The 25,084-nt window shown below is 47.1% G+C and overlaps 2 protein-coding genes across 2 annotated transcripts; both read left to right on the plus strand.

Annotated features, from left to right (window-relative positions):
• The first annotated feature begins 827 nt into the window (after positions 1-827).
• On the plus strand, positions 828-9,399 carry APOC1 (apolipoprotein C1). The gene is made up of 4 exons (XM_063140076.1): positions 828-961; positions 3,403-3,481; positions 6,290-6,440; positions 9,126-9,399. Exons 2-4 carry the CDS (start codon positions 3,427-3,429, stop codon positions 9,196-9,198), a joined length of 279 nt encoding a protein of 92 aa, XP_062996146.1. The 5' UTR covers positions 828-961; positions 3,403-3,426; the 3' UTR covers positions 9,199-9,399.
• A 7,210-nt stretch (positions 9,400-16,609) lies between these two features.
• LOC134407945 (apolipoprotein C-II-like) lies at positions 16,610-23,713 on the plus strand. The gene is made up of 5 exons (XM_063139962.1): positions 16,610-16,713; positions 17,211-17,279; positions 18,519-18,584; positions 19,848-20,022; positions 23,463-23,713. The coding sequence occupies exons 3-5, from the start codon at positions 18,521-18,523 to the stop codon at positions 23,551-23,553; spliced, it is 330 nt and encodes a 109-aa protein (XP_062996032.1). The 5' UTR covers positions 16,610-16,713; positions 17,211-17,279; positions 18,519-18,520; the 3' UTR covers positions 23,554-23,713.
• The last annotated feature ends 1,371 nt before the right edge of the window (positions 23,714-25,084 follow it).

A 25,084-nucleotide genomic window follows, 5' to 3' on the forward strand; every position in this document is an offset into this window, starting at 1 on the left:
TCTACTATTCTATTATTCTATGATTCCCATGCAGGCTGGGCATGATGGGAGTTGCAGTCCAATGCATCTGCAAGGCACCAGGTTGGGGGAGACCGGTCTACCCTGATTGGGAATGCAGCTCTCTAGGGTTTCAGACAGGGAGGGAGGGGTCTTTCCTAACCCCCTGCTACCTCATCACTTAAAAATGCGAACAAACAGGCGATGCCATAAATTGAATCAGGGCCCTCCTTTCTGCATGCAAGGTGCACACACTCCCCCTGGGCTACGGTGCCTCCTTCGAAAAGAACAAGTCATGACCCCTTGTCAGCATGCAGCTGAAGCACATTTTCACACAGTCCTACCAGGAGCTGGAATCCATTCCCAAGTCACTGGGAAATGACTCTGAAATCCTGATGTTGCAATCTCCAGCCACTGGCAAACTCAACATTTTGGGAGAGTCAAAAGTCCATGTTTCCACAGGCAAAGTTAAAACAGGAGGAAAATATGGGTGGGTGATCATTTTCTCTTGGTGCCATATCCAATATGCTCTGGATCTAATTATCCTTTCACAACACTAAGGTATTTTTTTGAAGCAAATTGACCTATCAAAAAAGATTTAGAAGTGAAGCCTGGCTTTGAATTTTTCTTACACTTTCCTCAAACTTGCTCAACCGGGTTTAAAGTGTGAAGAAAATGGAAAATGGTTTTTTTTTTAAATCCTGTCTTAAGTGTGAGAGAATTAGGTTACACACAAACACACACTCTTTACTTATAGCATCCCTGGCTGCCATTTGAGTCCCTGGAGGGGATGGAGCAAGCTAATTACAGGGAAGAGGAGGAGAAAGAAGAACCGAGTCAGGTTGCTCCCTTGCAGGGGAGAAGGGGGCGGATGACGGAGGCAGGATGGTAGGTTTATAGGGAGCAGCAGTCGGGCAGGAATTCTGATTACATCTTGGATTATTGTCTCTGTTCCCAGCTACAAGTAAGTGAGGGATGGAGTTGGTGGGCAGGAAATCATGCTTGGATTAGTATGTGGGGAAAGGGGAATTGTATTTGATTCCAGTCACGTTGATGTTTGATTGCCTAATGCCACCACATGGTGAGTGAATCACAGTAAATGACCCTGGAGCCTTAAGTAAAGAGCATGAGTGGAGTGGCCACCTTTTCTTTTTTCCCCCTTTGAACTGGCCATGCTCCTGTAACTTTAACAAACAGCAGTTTGCTATCTGGGGGGGATCTACACTACTGCTTTTAAAGCGCTTTAAAGCACTTTGAAAACGTTTTGAAAACTGTATATGCAGTGTGTCCTGGGCCCCAACAGTTGTCAAAACTGTTATAAAGCACTTTAAAGCAGAAATTTAGCGGAGGCAGCTTTTCCTAATAGTGCATCTCCCCAAGAGGAAGAGCTTCACCTGTTCAGTGTCTGCCTGCTGTGCTGCTGTTAAATGCACGGGAGCAGAGCCTGTTTAAAAGAAGGAGAAGGCAAAATGCAAAAAATGGGGTGAGGGGTGGGAGCAACGAGATGGGACATGGGGTTGAAGTAGAGAGTAAGGGCAGTAAGACCTAGTGGGGAGAGGGAAGTGGCAATAAAGTATTACCCCCACCCCACCCCTGCTGCTTCTTTAAGTCTGACAAGATGTTGATTGATTCTTTGCCACAGGCATAAGGTGCCAGCTTTTTTTTCCTAGCAGGGCTCTTGTGCCTTTAAAAGCTGTATGAAACATTCAACTGGTGAAGTTCTCCCTCCCCCAGTTGCTATTAAAGGGACAGGAACATATCCAGATAGAAAGCTGGCAGCTTTATAGGCTGCTTGGTTCTGATCTGGCCAGAACCTCTCCTGCCTCAGATTTATCACATCTAAACTAAAACTGTATATTTGCGCTACTTACTTTTTTCCCTTTCCTGATTGAGATTTTGTGCATTGAGAGTTCCATACCAGGCAGAAATTCAGCCACGGAAGGATGCCTCTGCAATTGTATTCCCATTCTGGGAGAAAGCTCTCTCTGTTGAATAGCCACCAGTGAGCTGTGCAAAAGTGCCTTGTCAGGAAACAGGCAGCAACTATACCCAACCATCCTTTAAGATACGGGGGCAGAATAGAATTCTATGTCTGGGGAGCGGAAGGGGAGCGGAGGGAAGGCGGATTAAAGAGCACAGAATTACAAGTATCAGAGATACAAGGCAAAAAAGAGAAAGAAGCCAATTCCGGATTTGGTGGAACGAGGGAACTGATGTACGAGTTGGTCATGTATACTGAATCCAAAAAAGAATGTCTATTTTGTGCAGCCAGGGTTGTCAACTTCTCCTTTTAAAAAACAACAGTCCCTGCTCCTGTACCTTTAACAACAGTTTGATCTGCAGATATTACCATCAGTTGCTGGTTTCTTCCCATCAAACTGTTGTCGAAGGCAGAAGAGCAGACCAGATCGTGCTTTCTTAATCAGTTGGCAACCCTCTTTGCAATTATTAGTTGCAGAGTGGCAATGTGGGGGTCTGTAGGTACAAGCTGTGGAGTATCTCCCAAAAAAAGTTGGATTCTCCCCCCTCCCACCCCAAGACTGGTATAGCCACGTGAATGACTTATGAATAATTTCCAGTCTTGCTTCTGTCGGTTCAAAACAACCCACGCTCAACCACTGAAAGTGGGTTAGTGTGTTGTGTGAACCCAGCCTCTCTCTGCCTATCCCAACCAGGAACTGCAAAAATTGCCCTCTTTCTCTGGCCCCGTTCAGACAACACGCTAAACTATGCTGCTTAACCACAAAATGGTTAATGGAATGCTTTAAAGTTAATGCATTCCGTAACCATTTTGTGGTTAAGCAGCATGGTTTAGTGTGTTGTTTGATTGCTCTCTTTCTCTCTCTCTCTCTCTCTCTCTCTCTCACACACACACACACACACACACACACACACACACACACACACAAATATGCAATCCACCAAGTCTCTGATCCCTCCCTTGGTGGTGAATTGCACAGTCGGAACACTCCACCGGAGACCATGATTTCAGCCACCTTAACAGCACAATCTGGACATGTCAATACAGAAGTAAATCCCCTGATGAGTTTAATGAGGCTTACGACCAGGTGCGTAGAAGAAAAGCATCTCTATTTGTCTAATCCCAGGCTGTAACCAGGCCTGACTTCAAGGCGGCATTCACCCACATTGTGCCATCCTGATGTTTTGGATGACCACTTCCAAAATCCTTGGCTAGGTTGGCTGGGACTGATGGGTGTTGTAGTTCAAAACATCTGTAGGCCACTCTATTGAGGAAGTCTCCTTTAAAGCAAAACCAGAGCAATAGCCTCGTGTCTCCGTCGCAATTGGAGAACAAACGGGCATGCTGTCATTATGCAGGTATGTACTACTGTTGCTCTTTAAGGTTAGCCCCAAATATGCCCCCGATTTCATTTTCTCCACCAGAAACTCCGAGATCCTCCAAAGGCCATGCAGCTGGCAGTGTCCATCGCGGTCGTCCTCGTGGCTTTATCTGTCGTGACAGGTAGGAGGGAGAGCACCATCCCGATTTCACTGGGTTGGATCCGGATTTAAGCTGGATCAGCTCTGTTGGCGGAAGTGGGCTTTCCCATCCCATTCTTCCCATGGCAGCCTCTCCAACCCCCTCCCCCCATGTTACGCCCTGGGTGGGAAACCTCAAGCCTAGGGTCCCAAACTGGCCGGCTGGGGGCAGAATCCGGCCCTCCCCAGATGGTCACCATCCCTTTCCATGGCCTCAACCCATTTCCCTGACCAATGATCCTTGGGTGGCTTCTTGCCTTTTCTCCCGCACTAGAGGCCTTCAAGAGGCAGCTGGACAGCCATCTGTTAGGGATGCTTTAGGGTGGATTCCTGCATTGAGTGGGGGGTTGGACTCGATGGCCTTAGAGGCCCCTTCCAACTCACCCATTTAAGACTCCTGCCAAGCCTTCCTCTAATCCAGCCTTCCTCAACCTGGGGCGCTCCAGATGTGTTGGACTACAACTCCCAGAATGCCCCAGCCAGCATTCTGGGAGTTGTAGTCCAACACATCTGGAGCGCCCCAGGTTGAGGAAGGCTGCTCTAATCTATGCAGCTGTACAGAACAGCACCTTGGAGAGCTCCTTTAGAGTTCTGCCTGGTTCTGTCTGAAACCCGTCCCCTTTTGGCTTGGGGCACGCCCCCTTTGGCCCCACCCACCAGTGGAATGCGGCTCCCATGAGGTTCTCCACAATGGAATTTGGCCCATGGGGCTGGTAGAGGTTCTCAGCTTTGCTCTACAGACATGCTCCACCCCTGCCAAGTTTGGATGGCCAGCCGTGGTGAGGGGGACCGGGCCGCTGGGGACGTGACAGTGGGATGGAGGAGCTATGTTCTCCCCCTCAAACCATCATAAATTGCTCAAGAGAGAGAGAGAGAAAAGACGCCCATATAGGACTCAAGAAACAGAACCCAGGAGGGAGCTCTGCAAATCACGGGGCAGGGCTACGGGCAAACCACAAGGGCTGGTGAACCGGGATTGCCCCTCGCCCATCCACAAGCAACATCCAGGGCTACCAACTGTTGAACCAGTCCCTGTCGCAGTGCGTTAAAGTAAGCAGCCCTCCACACAGTGCGCAGTTAAACTATGGGATTTGCTACCGCAAGACGTAGTTATGGCCATTGATCGGATGGCTTTAAAAGAGGGTCCGGTGAATTCCTGGAGGAGAAGGCTAGCCACGGCTACTAGTCCTGAGAGCTATGCGCCACCTCCAGTATCAGAAGCAATATGCCTATATATATGCCAGTTGCTGGGGAACATGGGCTGGAGGGTGTTGTTGCATTTATGCCCTGCTTGTGCGTTTTCTATGGGAGCTGGTTGGCCACTGTACGAACAGAATGCTGGACTCGACTCTGGGTCTGATCCTGCACGAGTCCGCTTATGTTCTTATGTTCTGCAGTGATTAGCATTGGGTTAAATTCCCTAATATAAAAAGTTTTGGAGTTGTTGTTTCCATTATTATTATTATTATTATTATTATTATTATTATTATTATTACCGTATTTCTTTGATTGTAAGATGCACACTAATTTCAGCACCACCAACAGAAAAAAGCTTTGATTCTAACAATAATAATCGCACCCGCGATTCTAAGACGCACCCCGTTTTTAGAGACATTTATATGGGGGGGAAAAAGTGCGTCTTAGCATCGAAGAAATACGGTATTATTATTCTAATTGGCAAGCCCAGTTATGCAGGTTTTGCAATGGATGGCTGCCGCATAAACTTGCCACACCTTTCTGCTACCCATAACAATCCCCTCTGGCGGCCCGTCCCAGTTCGACGTGACCGTACAGGCCCGGCTTGGCCCCATCACGGCCACTGCTGTGTGAGAACCATTTTCCCTGCTATTTGAACAAAATGCCAACCTCTTTGCCAGGGAATAGCAGGCTCCCCGTTCCTGCTGGGCCTAGAATAGTGAGCGGCCAAGTTTGTGAGTGGGCCGCTTTGTGAGCTGAAAGGATTCGAGGCTTGGAAGTGAGCCAAGTTTAAAGACAAAAAAGCCAGGCACGGGGGGTGGGGGCAGATGTGGAGCAGGGTGGGAAGAAGCCTAGGGTTGCCAGATTTTAAAAATAAGCTGAGAAAAACATTTCCACAAAGAAGAGGAAATTTAGGAGCTTTGTGGAAGGTGAGTCTTGTGGGGGGGGGGGGGACCACGTTTGTTGAATGAAGAAATACACCCAGGATGGAGAACAGGGCCAGATCTACAACAACACTTTAAAAACAGTTTGCAAACGGTATATGTAATGTGTCCTGGGCCTGAACAGCTGTCAAAACCATTATAAGCAGTAGTGTGGATCCTGCCTAGGGCTCCTGTATCTTTAACAGTTGTATTCAGCAGGTGTCATTTGTGCACATGCAGCACCTGGTGAAATTCCCTCTTCATCGCAACTGTTAATGCTGCAGGAGCCCTGCCCTCTTTTCTATCTGGTCAAGTGGGCAGGGCTCCTGCAGCTTTCACTCTTGTGATGAGGAGGGGATTTCACCAGGTGCTGCATGCCTACAAACGACACCTGCTGAAATCCCGTTTTCTATAACTGCTAAAGATACAGGAGGCCGGTCCTCCTTTCCATATGGTCACCCTAGAAAACACCATTCCTTTGAGCAGGGATGGGCAATTAGATGGACCCTTGGTCTGATCCAGCAGGGCTCTTCATAAGTTCTTAGGGTTCCTTGCTCTCTGCACTTGCTGCATAAATTTATATTTTTAGTTGGCTGCTCTGGAGATTTCAAGTTACATCCTACTCATGACTTTGCTGCTGTATACAATTACTTAAGATGGTCTTTATGCAGGAACCCAGGATGTTACAGTGACAGAGCCCACCTTGTCTCAAAAGTTTGAGAAAGTCCAGCAGGATTTTCAGAACTTCGCCAACCGTATTGGAGAGAGGACCAAAACGGCTTTCAATGACCTCCATCACAGCGAATTCAGCAACAGGACCAGGTGAATGTCTGGCTGATTTCTTGTAGACTTGGAACTACTGGGAGGGGAGGGGTGAATGGGCCTGGTTATTCCAAGCCCCGTACCTTTAATGTCTAGCTTTAAACCACGACAACCCCATTACCCAGCCATACCTTTAAGGGAGGGGTGGGGGACCTCACAATCTCCTGCAGTTCCAATCTAGCTTTCCTGCTTTGGGGCATTTCTCCCCCATTCTGAAAGGTTGAAACGGCCCTCCTAAGGGTTAGTTACTGGCAGTAAGAGCTGGAAGCTAAAATTTGCTGGTATTTTTTGCTGTTTGGCCCTAGGGTGACAAAGCAGGACCAGGCTCCTGTATCTTTAACAGTTCTGTAGAAAAGAGAATTTCAGCAGGTGTCATTTGTAGACATGCAGCACCTGGTGAGATCCCCTCTTCATCACAACCATTAACACTGCAGGAGCTATACTAGAGTGACCAGACACAAAAGAGGGCAGGGCTCTTGCAGCATTAATGGTTGTGATGAAGAGGGGATTTCACCAGGGGCTACATGCCTACAAATGACACCTGCTGAAATTCCCTTTTCTATACAACTGTGAAAGATACAGGAGCCCAGTCCTCCTTTTCATAGGGTCACCCTAGCCCTCCCCCTTTTACCTTCAGCCCCATCCAGCCATGGTTGGCAGCCCTCAATCCCTTCTCCAGAATGGAATTTGGCCCTCAAGCTAAAAGGGGTCCCACCCTGGTTTTAATGTTTAACTTTAAAGAACAACAACAACCCCCCCTAAAAAAAACACCAAACCATTCTCCTTGGTAAATCTTAGCTTTGGTTTTTCGCTGATTCTCATTAACCTGATGGCCCTGTGGGATTTTGCTCCCCAGGCTGCCAAGTTCTACCCAGGGGTGGGGGACTTTGACAGGTTTGCTCTCCTGAATTTGCATCCGGGTGCTAGATCCACCGGAAGGGGGTCAGTCCTGTTGAGGGAATTAGTAATGTTGGTACAAATTCCTCCTAGCAGTTCGCAAATAAACAAACGCATGAGCGTTGAATCCTCAATGCTTTTATTCAGAGAAGTCTTCCAAAACAAAACAACCAGGCTGGCAGCATCAACTAATAACAAAGTAATTGTCTTACCCTAAATCACAGTAAGCATAACAGCTTTATGGTTCTCCTTGACAAATGTTCCCTTCACATCAAAGCAACATACTCTCTTCTCTGGCAGCGGCCTACACCACACTCCCCCCCCCCCCCCAAACACTGCTGTGAAAGAGCGAGCCTTTTACTTCCTCCACCCAATCACCAACAGGAGTTCTGAGCTTGCAAGTCTCTGCCAATAATCTGCCAATAATTACTGTTAAGGTTAATACGAAAACCTGACAAGTCCCTCTATTATTACTGGGAAAAGGGGCTACCTTGCCAGCAGCTGCTGCGTTGGCCACTCTCTGCCAAGATCAAAGTGCTTGTTGCCAATTCCAAGATCTATATTTAAGGGAAATACAGCCTGTTCTTTCAGCCACCAGAAGATGGAGCAGCAGGGTAGAAGAGGAAGCATTGGATTGAAGGGAAGGGGAGGGGGGTGGGATAAAACGTGATTGCATGTAGAACAGGGGTTGACATTTGGAGCTTCTTGGAGAGAAGGACACTGCCTGCTTCCACTCCAGCTGCTAAGGCACAGACAAACCATGAGAGATGCCCACGGAGAGAGCAGCGTCTGGGGCAGCACAATTTGCCAGCAGTCCTTGCTGTCTGGGGGCAGGAGAGAGTCGGCCACCAAACCGAAGGGGAGAAGGTTGGTTAGAGAAGGAGGAAGCCAAGGGCCACCCCATCCCTCCCTCTGGCTTGGCGCTTCTCTATCCAGTGGGTTTGTTATTGGCCTGCTGCTCGCCATTTTGACACTCCCACAATGCTCCAGGGCATTTTGCTATAGGTTGACCATACGGAAAGGAGGACACGGCTCCTGTATTTTTAACTAGGGTGACCATACGGAAAGGAGGACAGGGTGTCTTTAACAGTTCTATAGAAAAGGGAGTTTCAGCAGGTATCATTTGTAACTGGTCAAGAGGGCAGGGCTCCTGCAGCTTTCACTGTTGTGATGAAGAATTTCACCAGGTGCTGCATGCACACAAATGACACCTGCTGAAATTCCCTTTTCTATACAACTGTTAAAGATACAGGAGCCCGGTCCTCCTTTCCATATGGTCACCCTATTTTAACAATTGTGTAAAAAAGGGAATTTCAGCAGGTGTCATTTGTAGACGTGAAGCCCCTGGTGAAATTCCCTCTTCATCACAACAGTGAAAGCTGCAGGAGCCCTGCCCTCTTTTGTACCTGGTCACTCTAGTATAGCTCCTGCAGCTTTCACTGTAATGAGGAGGAGGGAATTTCCCCAGGTGCTGCATGCATACAAAAGACACCTGCAGAAATTCCCTTTTCTATGCAACTGTTAAAGACACAGGAGCCCGGTCCTCCTTTTCATAGGGTCACCCTAATTTTTGCGCCCACCTAATGGTGGCTTCCAGCTCATCCTCCGTTGCCACTCAGCAGATTTCAGCCCAGGAGTAGGCGAGGGGACCTACATCTAGTGCCGTTGGCCTTTTGCTGCCTACCTAACCATGTAGGGCAGCAGCTGATGGGGGCCGTATCCTGCTGAGTCATAGGGAGCATACCAAAGGGTGGCTGATTCCGCTCACTGTTTTCTTGCCATGAACAGGAACTGGTTTGCTGAGAATTTCCAGAAGATGAAGGAGAAATTCAGGGCCATTACCAACAGGGAATCTGACTGAAGCGGTGGGCGAGATGCCGGCTCCCCGTACGCACCCCTGATCGGAAGGAGGGCTCTTGCACGCTCCATGTAGCACTGAAATATTACCTTGCTCTCCAGGGACTGCGTAGCTATCCCTTCATTTTCTACTCTCCCTTTTTGGGTTTGTTATGTTTTTATTTGCAAGCATTTATTGGACTCAAATAAAAAGAAAACGCTTCCCTGGTGAACTGTACTCTCTTTAATAATCGCTGGGATCTTTTCCTACCAAGGGTGTCGTCACCCAACGTTGAGAAGGAAGGATGATGATTTGAATGTCTTTCACCCCTCCCAAATTTTCAAGCTGTTATCCGAACCCTTCCCAAATTATCCCCACCACCACCACTTACAGGACGTTGCACCTGCATCCAAATTTTCACAAGGTGAGCTTCTGATGTTGTTTGTGCTGAAGACTTGGGCCAACGCACCCACAGCTGGTTGTCACGGCACATTTCACTCCCCCCTCCCCCAAAATCCCTTCCAACTCTTTGTTGCTGGCTATTTTAATTAAGGAGGTTACAAAATCACCCCCCCCATTTTGCTGGCCCTGATATCAGTGGGGCAGTGCTTTGCTAGGCTAGCTTAGGGTGACCCTATGAAAAGGAGGACCGGGCTCCTGTTTCTTTAACAGTTGCATAGAAAAGGGAATTTCAGCAGGTGTCATTTGTATATATGGAGAACCTGGTGAAATTCTTTTATCATCACAACGGTTAAAGCTGCAGGAGCTATGCTAGAGTGACCAGATTTAAAAGAGGGCAGGACTCCTGCAGCTTTAACTGTGGTGATGAAGAGGAAATTTCACCAGGTTCTCCATATATACAAATGTCACCTGCCGAAATTCCCTTTTCTATGCAACTGTTAAAGATACAGGAGCCCTGTCCTCCTTTTCATAGGGTCACCCTGGGATATCTCCTTTAGAGTTGTGGCTGGTTCTGACTGAAACCCAGAGCAGACATCGGAGCCACCAGCCTCCTCCTCCTCCTCCTTCTTTTTACTGGGCCCTGCTCCTCTGCCTTTAACAGCAATTAAATCTGCAGGAATAATTACTTGTTTTCATGCTGTGTGGAAAAACCTCACTTGCTGATGTCCCCAGACATCAAGCTGCTGTTTAGAAGCACAGGAGCAGGTCAGAGCAGTATTTTTTCTCTCTGATCAGTTGGCAACCTTACACTAACAATATGTGGGCAGTTGTTAACATCCGGAGAAAAAAGTCGCCAGGGCTGCCTGAAAGCAACATTCCTCTGAGCAGGAAGCTCTGCCTCCTAATCCCCAAAATGCGTTGTTACAAAAAACATACTGCATATGCTCTGAGGCACTCTTGCTTTAACAATTGCATCTGGTGTTCCCCGGCTGAGTGGTGGAACTCAGAGCAAGATGTAGGCTCTTGGCTCACGTGAAATTTCGCTTGTGAGCTTCACTTACAACAGCCCAGCTGTGTTATCACCTCCTACCATCCTGGTGTGCGCTATCCCCCTTCGCTGGCCTCGGAAGTCATTTTCGAAGCTTCCTCGGAATAAAGCTGGTTGATTAATGACTGGGAGCAAATATTGCACTACGCCTAAGCAAACGATGCTTCTCTCCCCCGATCCTGCCTGCTCATCACTTTGGTTCCTTCGATAAATAGTACTTTGGACTTGCAGCCTTGGTCGGGTCTTGCCCGGGAGATAGTTCAGATAAAAGGTCCTGCCTGTGGTTAGGGGAGATCACAAAGAGAAGTTTGGAAAGGGGGTGGCGGAAGTTTTTCTCCGGTGGAACATTTCTCTTCCAAGACAGTGGTTGTGTCCATGGGGTCATTTGTAAAGAGACGCCGTGAGTTTAGAGATGTACACTGAAATATTCCCTCAGGGGGTCACACCAAGCAGGATATTCCACTATGAAAGCGGTATATAACAGGCAGGAGCCACACCACTGCTTTATAGCAGTATTGAAGTGCACTGACAACTGTTGGGGCCCACTGACATACCACAATACTTGACGGAACGCCTCTCCCGACATGAACCTACCCATACACTGCGCTCAACATCTGAGGTCCTCCTCAGGGTGCCTACCCTGAGGGAAGCTCGGAGAACGGCAACAAGAGAGAGGGCCTTTTCAGTAGGGATGTGCTCCGCTTCTAATCGGACCGGCGAATTAGAAGCGGAGCGGGGTGCTTCGCCTCCCCTTAAGGCGGAGGCGAAGAGGATTGGGGGGCCGGCGGAGCATGGCGAAGAGGATCGAGGTGAAGGCAGATCCTTCGCCTCGATCCGGAGCTCCGCTGGAAAGGTAAGTGGGGTTTACCGGGCCCTGCCGCTGTCGCTGTCGCCCATGCAGCGACAGCGGCAGGGCCCGGTAAACCCCCCCCCTCCTCTCCTTTACCTGCCTCCATCCACGGTCCCTTGGCTTCTTCAACTGAGCCCGCGGTTCAACCAGGAAGTCAAGGCCGCACTTGCGGCCCAGACTTCCTGGTGGAACTGCGGGCTCAATTGAAGAAGCCGAGGGACCGCGGACGGAGGCAGGTAAGGTCCCCCTCTCCCTTGATCCCTTACCAGGCTCTGCCGCCGTCGCCGCATGGGCGGCGATGGCGGCAGGGCCCGGTAACCCCCACTATGGGGGGGGAACGGAGCTCCGATCCGGAGCTCCGAGCGGAGCGGAGTGGGCATAGGCAGAGTGGGGGCGGGGCGGAGCCCGATCCGAAAATGGCGGATCTGAAAGTGAAGCGGAGTGGTGGGTCCGTGCACACCCCTACTTTTCAGTGGTGGCCCCTCAATTATGGAATGATCTCCCCAACGAGGCCCACCTGGCGCCAACATTGTTATCAAGACTTTTCTCTTCTCCCAGGCATTTAACAGCATTTAATAGCATATGCTGAGTTTTTTAACTGACCCCAGAACTGTTATTTTTAAATGGATATTGTCTGTTTTTGTTTGTATTTTATGCTTTTGGTGGTTTTAAATTTTGTATATTTCTTTTTAATGTTCACTGTTTTTAACTTTTGTAAACCGCCCAGAGAGCTTCAGCTATGGGGTGGTATATAAATGTAAATAATAATAATAATAATAATAATAATAATTTACAGGCTCTTTAGATTTTATTTATTTATTTATTTATTACATTTCTATACCACCCAATAGCCGGAGCTCTCTGGGCGGTTCACAAGATGGCATTGTGATCCTCCAGTTTCTCTTCTGTTCTATTTCAGAGCGCTTTCACATTGTATTTTTCTGTTTTTTAGTTTGGCTTCGGCCTGTTTCTGCATCAGTTTGCAAATTCGGACACACACACACACACACACACACACACACACACACACACAGAAAGTCAGTGCAGAAATCTATATGCGTGTTATGTGCATTTCCTCTTTACCGCCTGCACACACTTTTGGCAATCAATACAATGTGCTTTTGAATGTACTTTCCCCTATTACATGCATTTTTGGTCAACGTTTCCTTACAATGTTCATTTTTGTGCAGATCTGTTTCGTTGTGAATTGCAAAAATGAGAAAACCTCCAGATCTCAGTGCACCAAGTGGGTTCCGGTTCTCGCATCTGTTTATGAGGTGCAAACTGGGTAAATTCAGATAAAAAAATTGGGAAGAACAAATTAATAATATTAATATTAATAATAATATATATAATAAATAAAATAATAATAATAATAAAAAATTCTGATTGGATCAAGGCAGGGAACAACAGCAAGCATAAAATACATAAAATACTGATTAAAAACATAGTATACACGCTTAAAAAACATCCTAAAAGCATACTAAAAGCATCCTAAAATTCCACTGGATAGGCCTGCAGGAAGAGCTCAGTCTTGATAGCTTTCTTGAATGTTAAAAGACTGTCAAGCTGACGAGTCTCCTCTGGCAGGCCATTCCACAGTCATCCATCCCTACTCCAGAGTCTGGGGGAAGCAGCACCTAATCGATCAAGCAGGGGCCATTCCAGGCTGACCAGTCCTTTCCTTTCTAGTGGAGGATGGTGGCTCTGATGTCAGCAGGGTGGTGAATCTGCTCCGGGTTTCAGTAAGATCCAGTCAGTCAGCACTCTAAAGGAGCTGTTCAAAGTGTTTGGCCTTGGAAAGCTCCTTTATTTAGCTCCAAGGTTCAGCACCTTGGATAGCTGCTTAGACTTCCAGCTGGTCCTAACTGAAACACGGAATGGATTCACACCCCACTGGAATTGGAGCCACCAGTCCCTTCTAGATTTTAAAATCATAGGCGAGCCGATGAGGAGTGACCAGAAAAGGGGAGAAGGGGGAAAGAGATAGCCTATGCAACCGGGATGGACACTGACGGATTTTTGTTGACCGGTTCGGGAGGCCCTTGAGCTCATTGAGGCCTACTTGGTTATCCTAAAACATATTTCAGAACAAAAATGCAAGGAAAGTCACATGACCTGCCTGATAAACCCTACCTCTTCTGTAGTTCAGGCTGGTGGCTCCGTTATTATTATTATTATTTATTTATTTATATAGCACCATCAATGTACATGGTGCTGTACAGCGTAAAACAGTAAATAGCAAGACCCTGCCGCGTAGGCTTACATAGGCTTCCGTTGTCAGTGGATCAGCGAATCCGCTCCGGGTTTCAGTCAGAACCTGCCAGAATTCTGAAAGACCTATCTATGATTGCAGAAGACAGCAGTGTAACACAATAGCCATTATTTTTATCTTTACAAATAATAACAGTTATGAATAAAAGGGGTGTCCAGGAGACCTCTTACAGCTTACAATTTAATTTTAGCATTATTTATATTGTGCTCGAAGCCATACAATTTGGTAACGCTGCATGGCTGCCCAGAGGGGTCAGAGGGGCAACTGTGGAAATTTGCCACAGGCTCTCATGAAGCTAGGGTGACCATATGGAAAGGAGGACCAGGCTCCTGTATCTGTAACTGTTGTATTGAAAAGGAAATTTCAGCAGGTGTCATTTGTATGCAAGCAGCACCTGGCGAAATGCCCTCTTCAACACAACAGTGAAAGCTGCAGCAGCCCTGCCCTCTTGACCAGATACAGAAGAGGGCAGGGCTCCTCCATGGTTAAAACGACGAGCCAAGAAAATAATCTTGGCTGCAGAATGGTGAAGAGAGACCAAAGAGCAGAGATGAGCAGAAGGAAGACCAGTCAAAAGAAGATGACAAAAGTCCAAACGGGAGATAACCAAAGCATGGACAAGGGTCTTAGCAGAAGATTCAGATAAGAACGGACGGATCCTAGCAATGTTATATAGGAAAAAACAGCAGGACTTGGCTACACCCTCAATATGTGAGGAGAAAGAAAGTGAAGAATCAAATATGAAGCCAAGACTACGAGCTTCTTCCACCGGATAAAGTGTGACATTATTAACAGTAACAAAGAATGAAGAGTGAGGGAATGGTTTGGGAGGGAAGACAAGCAAAACTGTTTTCGCCATGTTTAGTTTTAAGCGACGCTGAAGCATCCAGGCTGAGATATCAGACAAACAGGCTGAGATCCTAGCCTGAACGTCAGTAGAAAGTTCGGGAGAAGAGAGATACAATTGTGAATTGTCTGCATACAGGTGATATTGGAGGCCATGAGAATGAAACATGTATAAAGAGAACAACAGAGGGCCAGCTACTGAGCCCTGCGGCACCCCAACTTGAAGGGGAAAAGAAGAAGATGAGTGGCCATTAGCACATACGCTAAATGAGCGACCTGCGAGATAGGAGCCAAACCAGTCATAGACAGATTTGCGGGATCCAAGATCACATAGGGTAGCCAATAGGAGGTCATGATCAACCGTATCAAAGGCCGCAGTAAGATCCAAAAGAATAAGAACTGAAAACAGGCCTTTAGATTTGGCGATAAGAAGATCATTGGTAATCTTAGTAAGAGCTGTCTCAGTAGAATGCAGAGGACGGAAGCCAGACTGAAAAGGATCGAAGGCTGAGGAACTAGAAAGAAAATGAAGACACCGGGAATAAACCACTCATTCCAAGACTTTTGACACGGGCAGCAGAGAAATAGGGCGATACTTGGCAAGAGAAAACATATCGAGAGAGGATTTTTTTTAGAATGGGGGAGACTGAAGCATGCTTAAAAGCAGAAGGACATGTGTCAGAAGACAAAGAAGTGTTAATAATGTGGAGTAGGGAGGGAAGAATGGTAGACGTAAGATTGATAAAGACGCGAGAAGGGATAGGATCAAGAGGGCAGGTGGAGAGCTTCAAAGAATGCATTATACTAGTAAGTTCATCGGCAGCGATCAGAGGAAATGCAGAGGAAATTACAGGGGGAACTGGAAGTTGAGTAGTGAATGTTGGGGGAGAGATAGTAATAGCGAGCTCAGAGCGAATTGTTTGGATTTTGTTGTTGAAGAAAGTAGCAAAATCCTGAGCAGACAAGGAGAGAGGAATGGAGGGTGGGCTGGGTTTCAGAAGGGCGTCAAATTACGTAAAAAGCTGCCGAGGGCGCTTGGCTTGAGACTGAATAAGGAGAGAAAAATACTGTTGTTTAGCCAACGAGATAGCAGCAGAAAAGGATGAGAGAACAAATTTATAATGAACAAATTCTGCCCAATCCCTGGACTTACGCCAAAGGCATTCCGCTGCCCGGGAACAGGAGCAGAGATAGCGAATAGAGAAAGTAAGCCATGGTTGTGGTTGTGATGGACGAACCATCCATGCCACAGATGGGGCAAACTCATCAAGGGAAGCAGATAAAGAAGAATTGAAAGAGGACACGGCTAAGTCCACAGAAGGGACAGAAATAACAGAAGAAAGAGAAGAAGACAAGGGTTGAGAAAGAGCATTGTAATTTATAGATTGCAGTTCTCAGCAAGATCGAAGAACAGAAGGTAAGAGAGGAGGATTATGAATGAGAGCAAAAGAAACTAAATGATGATCCGACAGTGGAAACTCAGCAGCAGAAAATTCAGAAACAGAACAATTCTTAGAAAAGACATCCTCTGATGTCCTTAGGTACATTAGCAATATGATGGAGTGTGCCTGGCAGGACCTTCTGGTACCTGGTGGCTGATGCCATAGTCCAGGGTCCAGGTTATATGGCAGTTATAGATGAACTTTGGGATTGGCTAATGGCTGAAAATGCCAACCACAGAAAAAGATTCTTCCAAAGAGTTGTGCAGCCTTCTGGCCACAGAGGACACACTGACAAGCTTTTTGATCCTAGACAGGGGAGGTAGCAGCAATTGCTGAACCCTGGGAGCTCCAGAGCTGATCATGAATGCATGAAAAGTCACTGGACCAGCTCCAGTTATCCCGCAGCCAAGCCTGTATGTACACTGGCTCCCCAAGGGTCACGATGAGTTGGACTCTCTCTTCCATCAGCATTTCAGGCCGGATCTGTTTGCTTGGACTTTGGACAGGTAAGGGAGATGTGCCATTTGAGAAGAGGATTCTGGGAGAAGGTGGGAAATAGTTTTTTGGGGGGGTTGGTGTTTTGTAATGTTTTCTTTTCTCTCCCGCAAGAGTGCCGTCCGGTATAACCTGCTGATCCAGAGAGAGACGGTACTGCTGCAGCTGGATTGGGCACAGCGTGAGTGTGTTTTTACGTTCATGGGATTAACTCCGAGGCCGTCTCCTTTGCACCCTTGAAGGGACCCAAGAAAGCCAGAACTGATGGGGGCAGTGGGGGGGGGGGGGGAGAGGAGAAGGAGAAAGTCGATGTGGGTTTCTTCATCTTTGTCAGCCAAGAAAGAGATTAGGAAGTTGCGGCAGACCTCATCCCAGGACCCACCAAGGAGTTCTATCACAGGCCAGATTCCAGAATTTAGGAAAATGATATGTTTTCAAGTGGACCTTTAGCTGTATACTTGGCTGGTTCTTTCAGTGAAGCACAGTGAGCCCATGTGCCATTTTAATTTTTGTGTATCTGAAAATGAGTTAGCAGAGGGGAAACGGAACAGGGTTTTTGCCAGATTTCCCGAAAGAGGAGATTTGGGGGTCAAGGGTTCACTTCTCATACCCAGACAGGAAGAACCACTCTCCAACTAACAATCCTCATTTTCTTCTTTCTTGTGTGCTTACTGTTAGGTCTGTAAAAAAAAAAAAAACTCCCGAGCCACCAAGAAGAAAGAGCACAGGGCATTTTTCTACTGAGAGGTATGTCTCAATTTCGCCTGCAGTTTCCACAGTTTTTACTGGCCGTGCTCCGGTGCCTTTAATACTGGGATTCTGTGCAGAAATTAAGCGAATCAAGTATTTTCGATCACTTTATTGCTCCGCCAGCAAAAAGCTTCACTGGTTTAATTTCACCAGGTCAGAAAGTTTTTAAGGATAGACAAGCAGAGGCAGTTAAAAAAAAATGACAACCTTTTCTGAATGGTAAGGGTTAACAGTGTGTGTGTGTGTGTGTGTGTGTGTGTGTTAAAATGTGTATGGTGAAAAGGAATTGGTGCATTAGTGAATTAGTAATAAATAAATAAAGTTTTGGTCTGGAAATGACCTTCAGACGTTGCTTGACCTTGCTACTCTAAAAACAGATTTTTGTGTGATTAACCTATTAATTTGGACTTAGCTAAAATTAAAAACTAACACCCTAATATTTCTGCTAAAAAGTGGGATCCTTTTCACCATGGTGCTGATTACTTTAGAAAGCTTCTTACTATTTCTTTTGATTACTTTTCATTTATCAGATTTAAAATCTTTAAAGTGAAAGGGGCTCTGTGTGTGAGTGGGAAGGAGGTCCTTATTATGACTAATGTTTTCCCCCTGCTTTTCCTCCAAAAAGTGCAAGGTTTTGTACATTATCTCCTCCGGGCCACCACCACTTTATCCTCACAACATCCTTATGAGGTAGGTTAGGCTGAGAGCTTCTCTACACCAGCAATTTATTACCCACTCATGGATGTTTGTGGGCCCAATACATGACATCATCAGTATCCAGGGCCCCTCCCATGCCTTTTCACGCTTAGGCCGCTTCAAAAAACACCGGAGAAAATCAAGTATTAAAATAAAATGTAGTGTCAATGTAGTGCAATGTTTCAGCCACTAGATGGCACTGTCTAATGAAAAACATAGGAGGGAACTGAAACAGAAGTGAAACATGTCTGCCCATGTAATGGAACCAATCTCAATCTCACAGAGAATGTGGAAACAGCAAGCTCCAGTAAGGCAGCGGGATTTTCCTTTAATATAGAGAAGCCCTGAGAGCCAGGGACTGGCCCAAGATCACCCAGTGAGCTTCACAGCAGAATAGAAATCTAAATAGATATCCAATACTGTCTTTTTTTAAAAAAGGTGGCTAAAAAAAATCGCCACATGGAAGGGGGAATCAACTACTTTGAATCTTACCTAATGTTGTTTACCTTGGCATTTTTCTCCCTATTTCATCATCCTAAGCAATGATTGTGAGAATGGATCTGCAAGTACTGGCTCTATCGGTCCTGTTACTCCTTTTCTGCTCAGGTAAGTGTCCCTCAACTGCTGATTTTGAGGGCATTAAGATCTTACTCTCCTACGAAGTCAAATGGTGGATGGCTTTATGTTCTGCTCTCTAAGGCAAAAATGTGAACAGGATCAGATTGAAGGATCCTGATACATTATATCATATCGTATCATATGGACATCAGGAAAAACAGTATGACAATGGAAACATATTTATGTCATATTTATGTCATATTTACATTCCACTCTTCACTGACAACTTGTACAAACCATCAATGCAAAGATATCAAACTTATAATATATATGGGGTTGGTCCAAATGACCTCTTAGGGGTCCCTTACAGCCCAGTGCCTACGATTTTGCATAGAGATTCAAGATCCCCTCCAATTCAGTCATCCTTTAAGATTTCTTGTAACTAGAGCTTTCACTGTGGGTGCCCTAATATCTCTTAAGTGACAAAACATGGTCGTAGTGGGTACATTTTTGTGGTAGGTTTCAAATATGGGAGCTGGGATGACCCCAAAAGGCATTGGTGATGGGCAGAGATGATTCACCTTTCCTTCCTCCCCGTATTCACAAGAAAGGGGGAGGGAGGGAGGTGTGTGAGTGACAATGGAAAGAGTCAAGCATTAACTTATATCCGCGGAAATCTTTGGCACCATGGGATCCCTAGAAGTCTGATGGGGAACAGGAATCTGTTAAGTGTTAATGTTGTGAACTCCTCTTTTATTCTGAGTCTGTTTATGTCCCCAGTGGCCTACATTCAAGGAAACTAGGGATGGGGGAACTCGCCCACACGCTGCTTGTTGGATCCCTGCTGGCTCCCAACCACGTGCACCACGCCGTGCGAGCTGGCAGACTGCCCGCAGGTGCCCAGCAAGCAGCGAGCGGCATCCCCCCATCCCACGAGCCACCATTTTGTGTAAAAACAGTGGCTCAGCTACTTTTGTAAAACACCGTTGGCATAAAATGGTGGCTGTAAATCCCTCGAATTAAACCATTTATGCCTCTAATGTTGCGGAAATGGTGCTATTTATGCCCACCCTTTTACACAAATGGTGTCTTACCTAAATAGCTGAGCCACCATTTTTGCACATTTTTGCACAAAATGGTGGCTGGCAGACAAGCCACGATCCACAGACTGGCATCATGGGGGACCAAGCCAGTGAGAAAGCGCAGTGCTTGAGCCTCAAACAGATTTGCACAACACCCCTAAAGGAAACTAAGCCTTGGATAACAGTTGGAACTCTTGACTATCTATCTATATGGTTTAATTTCTTGTAGAAGTTTCCAGCTACCACCTGCAAAAACGAGATGCTCCAACAGAGACTCCAACAGAGGCCCCGAAAATGTTCAGCCAAGTTCATGCGGCGGTCAGCGGGTTCTTTGATAACGTCTCCAGCTCATACCACGGCTTTATAGACAGTGTCAAATCACTGAGAGTTCCTGAGAAAATCCGGTAAACATAAAGAGAGATAAGGGGATGGTGAATGGGGAGAGAGGGAGAGCAATTCCAAGGATTTGGGATGCAATCCTATACACATTGGGATGGAAATTAGTCCCATTGAACTCAATGGAACGTATGTCTGAGCAGACATACATAGATTTGCACTGTTAATTTTTCCACAGGAGGCATTTATCATGAACTTGTCATTCTCTGCTTATAGGTTTTAGATGACATCTTGGTCCTCCAGTTTTACTTCTGTGTCTAATCAGCACTTTCGGCTTTTTAGAGCAGGGGAAATTCGGCATTTAAATGTGAAAGCAAAAGGAATCACTTTTTTCACTTGTGTATTTGTGGTACCACAGAGCCACCTAGAGGTTCTGTAGCAGAAAAGCAGGAAAAGAATCACTCCTCGTGTACAATGAAAGTACAATGAAATGTACAATGAAAGCAGATTAACAACCTTGTGTAGAAAAGCTCAATGCCCCTTTCCTATCAATAGATACAATGAATATATGTTTGCGTGTGGCTCCTACAACTTCCAACCTATTCTTTACATTTTGAAAGTGGGTGCAAAAGTTCCCAAATTTACTTGGTGAGGTATTACATAGAAGGTATTACATTTGTTCCCAGAAAGTTTCCATAGAGTTCTCTTCTGTGAATGTTGATGTCAAATATTCACCAGATTATCTCAATATTTTTATGTCACTTGCATTATCAGGTCCTGGTATCTCTTTGTATTTCTTTTTTAAGCTATTGTTTTAAAATTATGGGTGCTAGAGTTTTATATATTATGTTTTGTAATTGTATCCAGAGTATTATGTGTAACATCTTATCATAAGGATAGATTACTGTTGTCCTAGGTCAATTTTCCTCCAACGTGGTGCCCTTCAGATATTTTGGACTACAAGTCACATCATCTCCAGCTAGTACAGCCAGTGGGGGATTATGGGAGTTGGCATTCAACACATTTGGGGGTCACCAGGTTGGGGAAAGGTGCTCTAGAAGTTTGACGTGACTCCCAGGACCATTGGCAAAAGCTTCTGTTACTGTTCACACAGTGGACATAAAAGCACCTCAGCCACCTTCATATCATAAGTGAGTCAGTCAGCAGAGCTAAAATTGGTGGACTTTCAGCCCCTTGCTCAGTTCAAAAGATAGCCTCTGTTTTTGGTTTTAAGATGCCCACCAGAGGCCAGGATGACGCCATATGTGATGCCCACCAAACTCGATGCAATCAAGAATAAACACTTTCACTTCAATGCCACCTCTGAGGTCTCCAAATTTGAGCAGAGCAGGCGTGCTGAAGGATGGGAGATGTAACCCTTTCCCCACAATGCACCATTTTCTCCATCTAAATCTCTCCTTCCTTCGCACCCTTCACCCTCAGTTGCTTTTGATCCTATGGAGGGAAAAGTGCAAACGGAGTGCTACCAACTTAAAGACATTGTGGCAGCTATACGGTCATTTTCCTCAATGGATTTTCTGAGGAGGGTGAGGGAGGGTGGAAGGAACAGTCAGAAAATCCGGGAGGGGATCTACACTACTGCTTTTAAAGCGCTTTAAAGCGCTTTAAAGTGCTTTGAAAACATTTTGAAACCTGTATATGCAGTGTGTCCTGGGCCCCAACAGTTGTCAAAACTGTTATAAAGCACTTTAAAGCAGTAGTGTAGATCCTGTCCGGGAGGGTTACAAACGGAAGATGAAGGTGTCTCCCCCATAAAATTAAACAAATGGAGGATGATTGCACCACAAAAGTCTCGCCTGGAAGCCCCCAATATATCTGCATTGATTCCCCGAAGGGTCTCACAGCAATTCTGAGGGAAAGGAGAAGATGCAAGTATGAAAATGGCAACAGGAGAAAAGACTAAATACTAGAAACAAAGCCCTAGGAACAAAGGCCTAGAAACAAAACCTCTAGAAACAAAGCCCTATGAAGAGAGACTGAGGGCGTTACTAGACGAGGCCTTAGCGCGCCTTCTGTCCCGGCTTCCCTGCTGTGCGTCCAGATGACGCACAGGGGAATCCGCAGACAGGCCGCGCTGAGGCCTGGTCTTACCCGCCATAAGCGAAGTCGCTTATGGCGCGCCTTTTCCCCAGCTCCGGCCTCAGGCCGGAGCTGGGGAAAGTGTGGAGAGTTCCGCGGCTTTTCGCGGCTCCTCGCTTACTCGCGAGGAGCCGCGAAAAGCCACGGACCTGGCACGATGCGCTGTGCCCATCGTGCCAGGAGGTGGGTGATCCGGGGGGGGGGGGAAGATGGCAGAGGGCGACGAAGGAGATGTTGGGGGGGCGGAGGGCGACGAAGGAGATGGTGGGGGGGCGGAGGGCGACGAAGGAGATGTTGGGGGGGCGGAGGGCGACGAAGGAGATGGTGGGGGGGCGGAGGGCGACGAAGGAGATGGTGGGGGGGCGGAGGGCGACGAAGGAGATGTTGGGGGGGCGGAGGGCGACGAAGGAGATGGTGGGGGGGCGGAGGGCGACGAAGGAGATGTTGGGGGGGCGGAGGGCGACGAAGGAGATGGTGGGGGGGCGGAGGGCGACGAAGGAGATGTTGGGGGGGCGGAGGGCGACGAAGGAGATGGTGGGGGGGCGGAGGGCGACGAAGGAGATGTTGGGGGGGCGGAGGGCGACGAAGGAGATGGTGGGGGGGCGGAGGGCGACGAAGGAGATGTTGGGGGGGCGGAGGGCGACGAAGGAGATGGTGGGGGGGCGGAGGGCGACGAAGGAGACGGCGAGGGGGGCGGATGGGGGGGATTAAATTAAAAAAAAACCCTTACCTTCTCCGGCGGCTTCGGGCCCCACATGGCCCCTTTAAAAAAAAAAAAACATGGCCGACGCTGCAGGGCTTCCGTCGTCCCTGCGGGTCGGCCGTCTAGGAGGCTGGGCGGCGCGCGTTAAAGTTTGCACGCCGTCGCCCCGCCTCCCTGCCGGCTTATCCCGGCAGGTCTAGCAAGGCCCTGAAAGAACTGGGCATGTTTAGCCTGGAGAAGAGAAGACTGAGGGGAGACATGATAGCACTCTTCAAATACTTAAAAGGTTGGCACACAGAGGAGGGCCAGGATCTCTTCTCGATCCTCCCAGAGTGCAGGACACGGAATAACGGGCTCAAGTTAAAGGAAGCCCGATTCCAGCTGGACATCAGGAAAAACTTCCTGACTGTTAGAGCAGTGCGACGGTGGAATCAGTTACCTAGGGAGGTTGTGGGCTCTCCCACACTAGAGGCCTTCAAGAGGCAGCTGGACAAGCATCTGTCAGGGATGCTTTAGGGTGGATTCCTCCATTGAGCAGGGGGTTGGACTCGATGGCCTTGTAGGCCCCTTCCAACTCTGCTATTCTATGAATCTATGATTCTACTCCCTTAAAGTTCCCATCTGGTTGGCGAAAAGGGAGGGAAAGACACGACCATCCAGATTTCATCCCTATGCCTTTCTCTGTTTCTTCCTTTTTCTTTCCAGTGACTTTTATGAAGGCAGTGTGGAATATGTCAGCACCTACGGACGCATCATTTCTGACCAGGTCGTCCATTCATTCAACGACTCTCCTTAAATTGGCTCAACATCTTCCCCTCTATGGAGACTTCTATGGAAGTTTCACAAGTTGGTTCTCCCTATCTTTCCACACACACCCATACATTTTGGGTATGGAGATACTTTCCTGCTTAAGCAAGTGAATAAAATTCCTTTCCTGCTACAGCATACAAGATGCAGCCTCTGGTCAAATGTGGTTTTGTTTGTTGTTTTGAGAGGCAGCAAAGCATGACACTGTGATGAGGATATTCATACTAACGCTGTGCCCCCCAAAATCGATTATTCCAATTTTGACATTTTGTGGGAGTTCGACAAAAGAGGCGGGGGTGAGGTGAGAATTTCAGAGAATTTTCTCCTTGGGGAGGGAGGCAGGGTTTCTATATACCTTTTTAAGTGTAGGGAGTTTTGAGGGGTCTTCTTTGTATTTTGGGTTTTTTTAGAAAACAACAACACCCCAGGCATTTGGAAGAGCCCAGGAGTTCTTCCTGAATGCCTATTGGAGAGGGTGAGGTCACATGGTCTCCAATATTTTTTAAAAAATATCCCGCTGCCCCCACCCTACCCCTGATGAGCGTAGCGGCTCCCGGCTCTACGTGAGTAATTGCGCGGAGCCGGGTCAACCCGTGACCGACCCACACATTCCGTGGTCTCAGGCTCAGTCCGGGACTGTGGAAAAACTGGGGCCAAAGGCAAGGGCAGGATCCCGTGTGGACGGACAGGGACGATGCCGGAGTTCGCCCCGTCTAGTTATGGCCTCTCTTGCATGTCTATGGTGCTCTTGCCTTTTCCCATTATTCATCTTACATTAATTATCCTGCTGTTCCAACTAGGACCAGAAGCTTTAATCCATTTAATTGACAGACTTACCACTTGATTAACTGGTGGGCGCGGTGAGTGAAGGACAAACTTATTTTTCCAGGCTTATTTTGGCTCTTCTGTGTTATCAGGAATAAGTAAAAATAGCCTTATCTTCTGGGAAATTCACGTTCTGCTATCTTTTCATGAGCTCTGGGACTGGATCACACATACATGCACAGCGCTGGATTGCTTATCACTCAGTCACTCCAGCCTTATTGGTCAGCTGCTGCAGTGACTTGCAGTTTACTCACTGTGAAAGTCTGGCATTTGTGATGATACCGAAGTTCTGTCTCACGTGAGGTTTCCTTTTGTCCATCATGCGGTCAGTGGAGAAGACTCCATTGAACAGCGTGGCATGGGAAAGGAACAGAAAGTCCTTCTGGGACTGTTTGGTCTCTCTGGCCTGGTTCAGACCATGCTCTGTACATTGTACATTGATGGTGCTATATAAATATATAATAATAATATATATATTATAATAATGCTCTGGGCTTTGTGGTTAGCTTAACCATGTTCAGCTGTGGTTAACGCTAACCACATGTGCAATGCTTGCAGACATCACTTTTAACCCTTTTGTGGTTAAGTTTTCCTTAGTGAGCCTAACCACATTGGCCCTGTTCAGACAACACACTAAACCATGCTGCTTAACCACAAAATGGTTAATGGAATGCATTACTTAACCTCAGAACGGT

This window comes from Elgaria multicarinata, chromosome 13 (assembly GCF_023053635.1).
Source record: "Elgaria multicarinata webbii isolate HBS135686 ecotype San Diego chromosome 13, rElgMul1.1.pri, whole genome shotgun sequence".
NCBI lineage: Eukaryota > Metazoa > Chordata > Lepidosauria > Squamata > Anguidae > Elgaria > Elgaria multicarinata.

Excerpts from the sequence above, each read along its gene's own strand:
- APOC1 (XM_063140076.1), top strand. The coding sequence starts at position 3,427 with ATGCAGCTGGCAGTGTCCATCGCGGTCGTCCTCGTGGCTTTATCTGTC. Across the intron at positions 3,482-6,289 it reads GGCTTTATCTGTCGTGACAG|GAACCCAGGATGTTACAGTG; the intron begins GTAGGAGGGAGA and ends GTCTTTATGCAG. Across the intron at positions 6,441-9,125 it reads GAATTCAGCAACAGGACCAG|GAACTGGTTTGCTGAGAATT; the intron begins GTGAATGTCTGG and ends TGCCATGAACAG.
- LOC134407945 (XM_063139962.1), top strand. The coding sequence starts at position 18,521 with ATGATTGTGAGAATGGATCTGCAAGTACTGGCTCTATCGGTCCTGTTA. Across the intron at positions 18,585-19,847 it reads GTTACTCCTTTTCTGCTCAG|AAGTTTCCAGCTACCACCTG; the intron begins GTAAGTGTCCCT and ends AATTTCTTGTAG. Across the intron at positions 20,023-23,462 it reads AGAGTTCCTGAGAAAATCCG|TGACTTTTATGAAGGCAGTG; the intron begins GTAAACATAAAG and ends TTTTCTTTCCAG.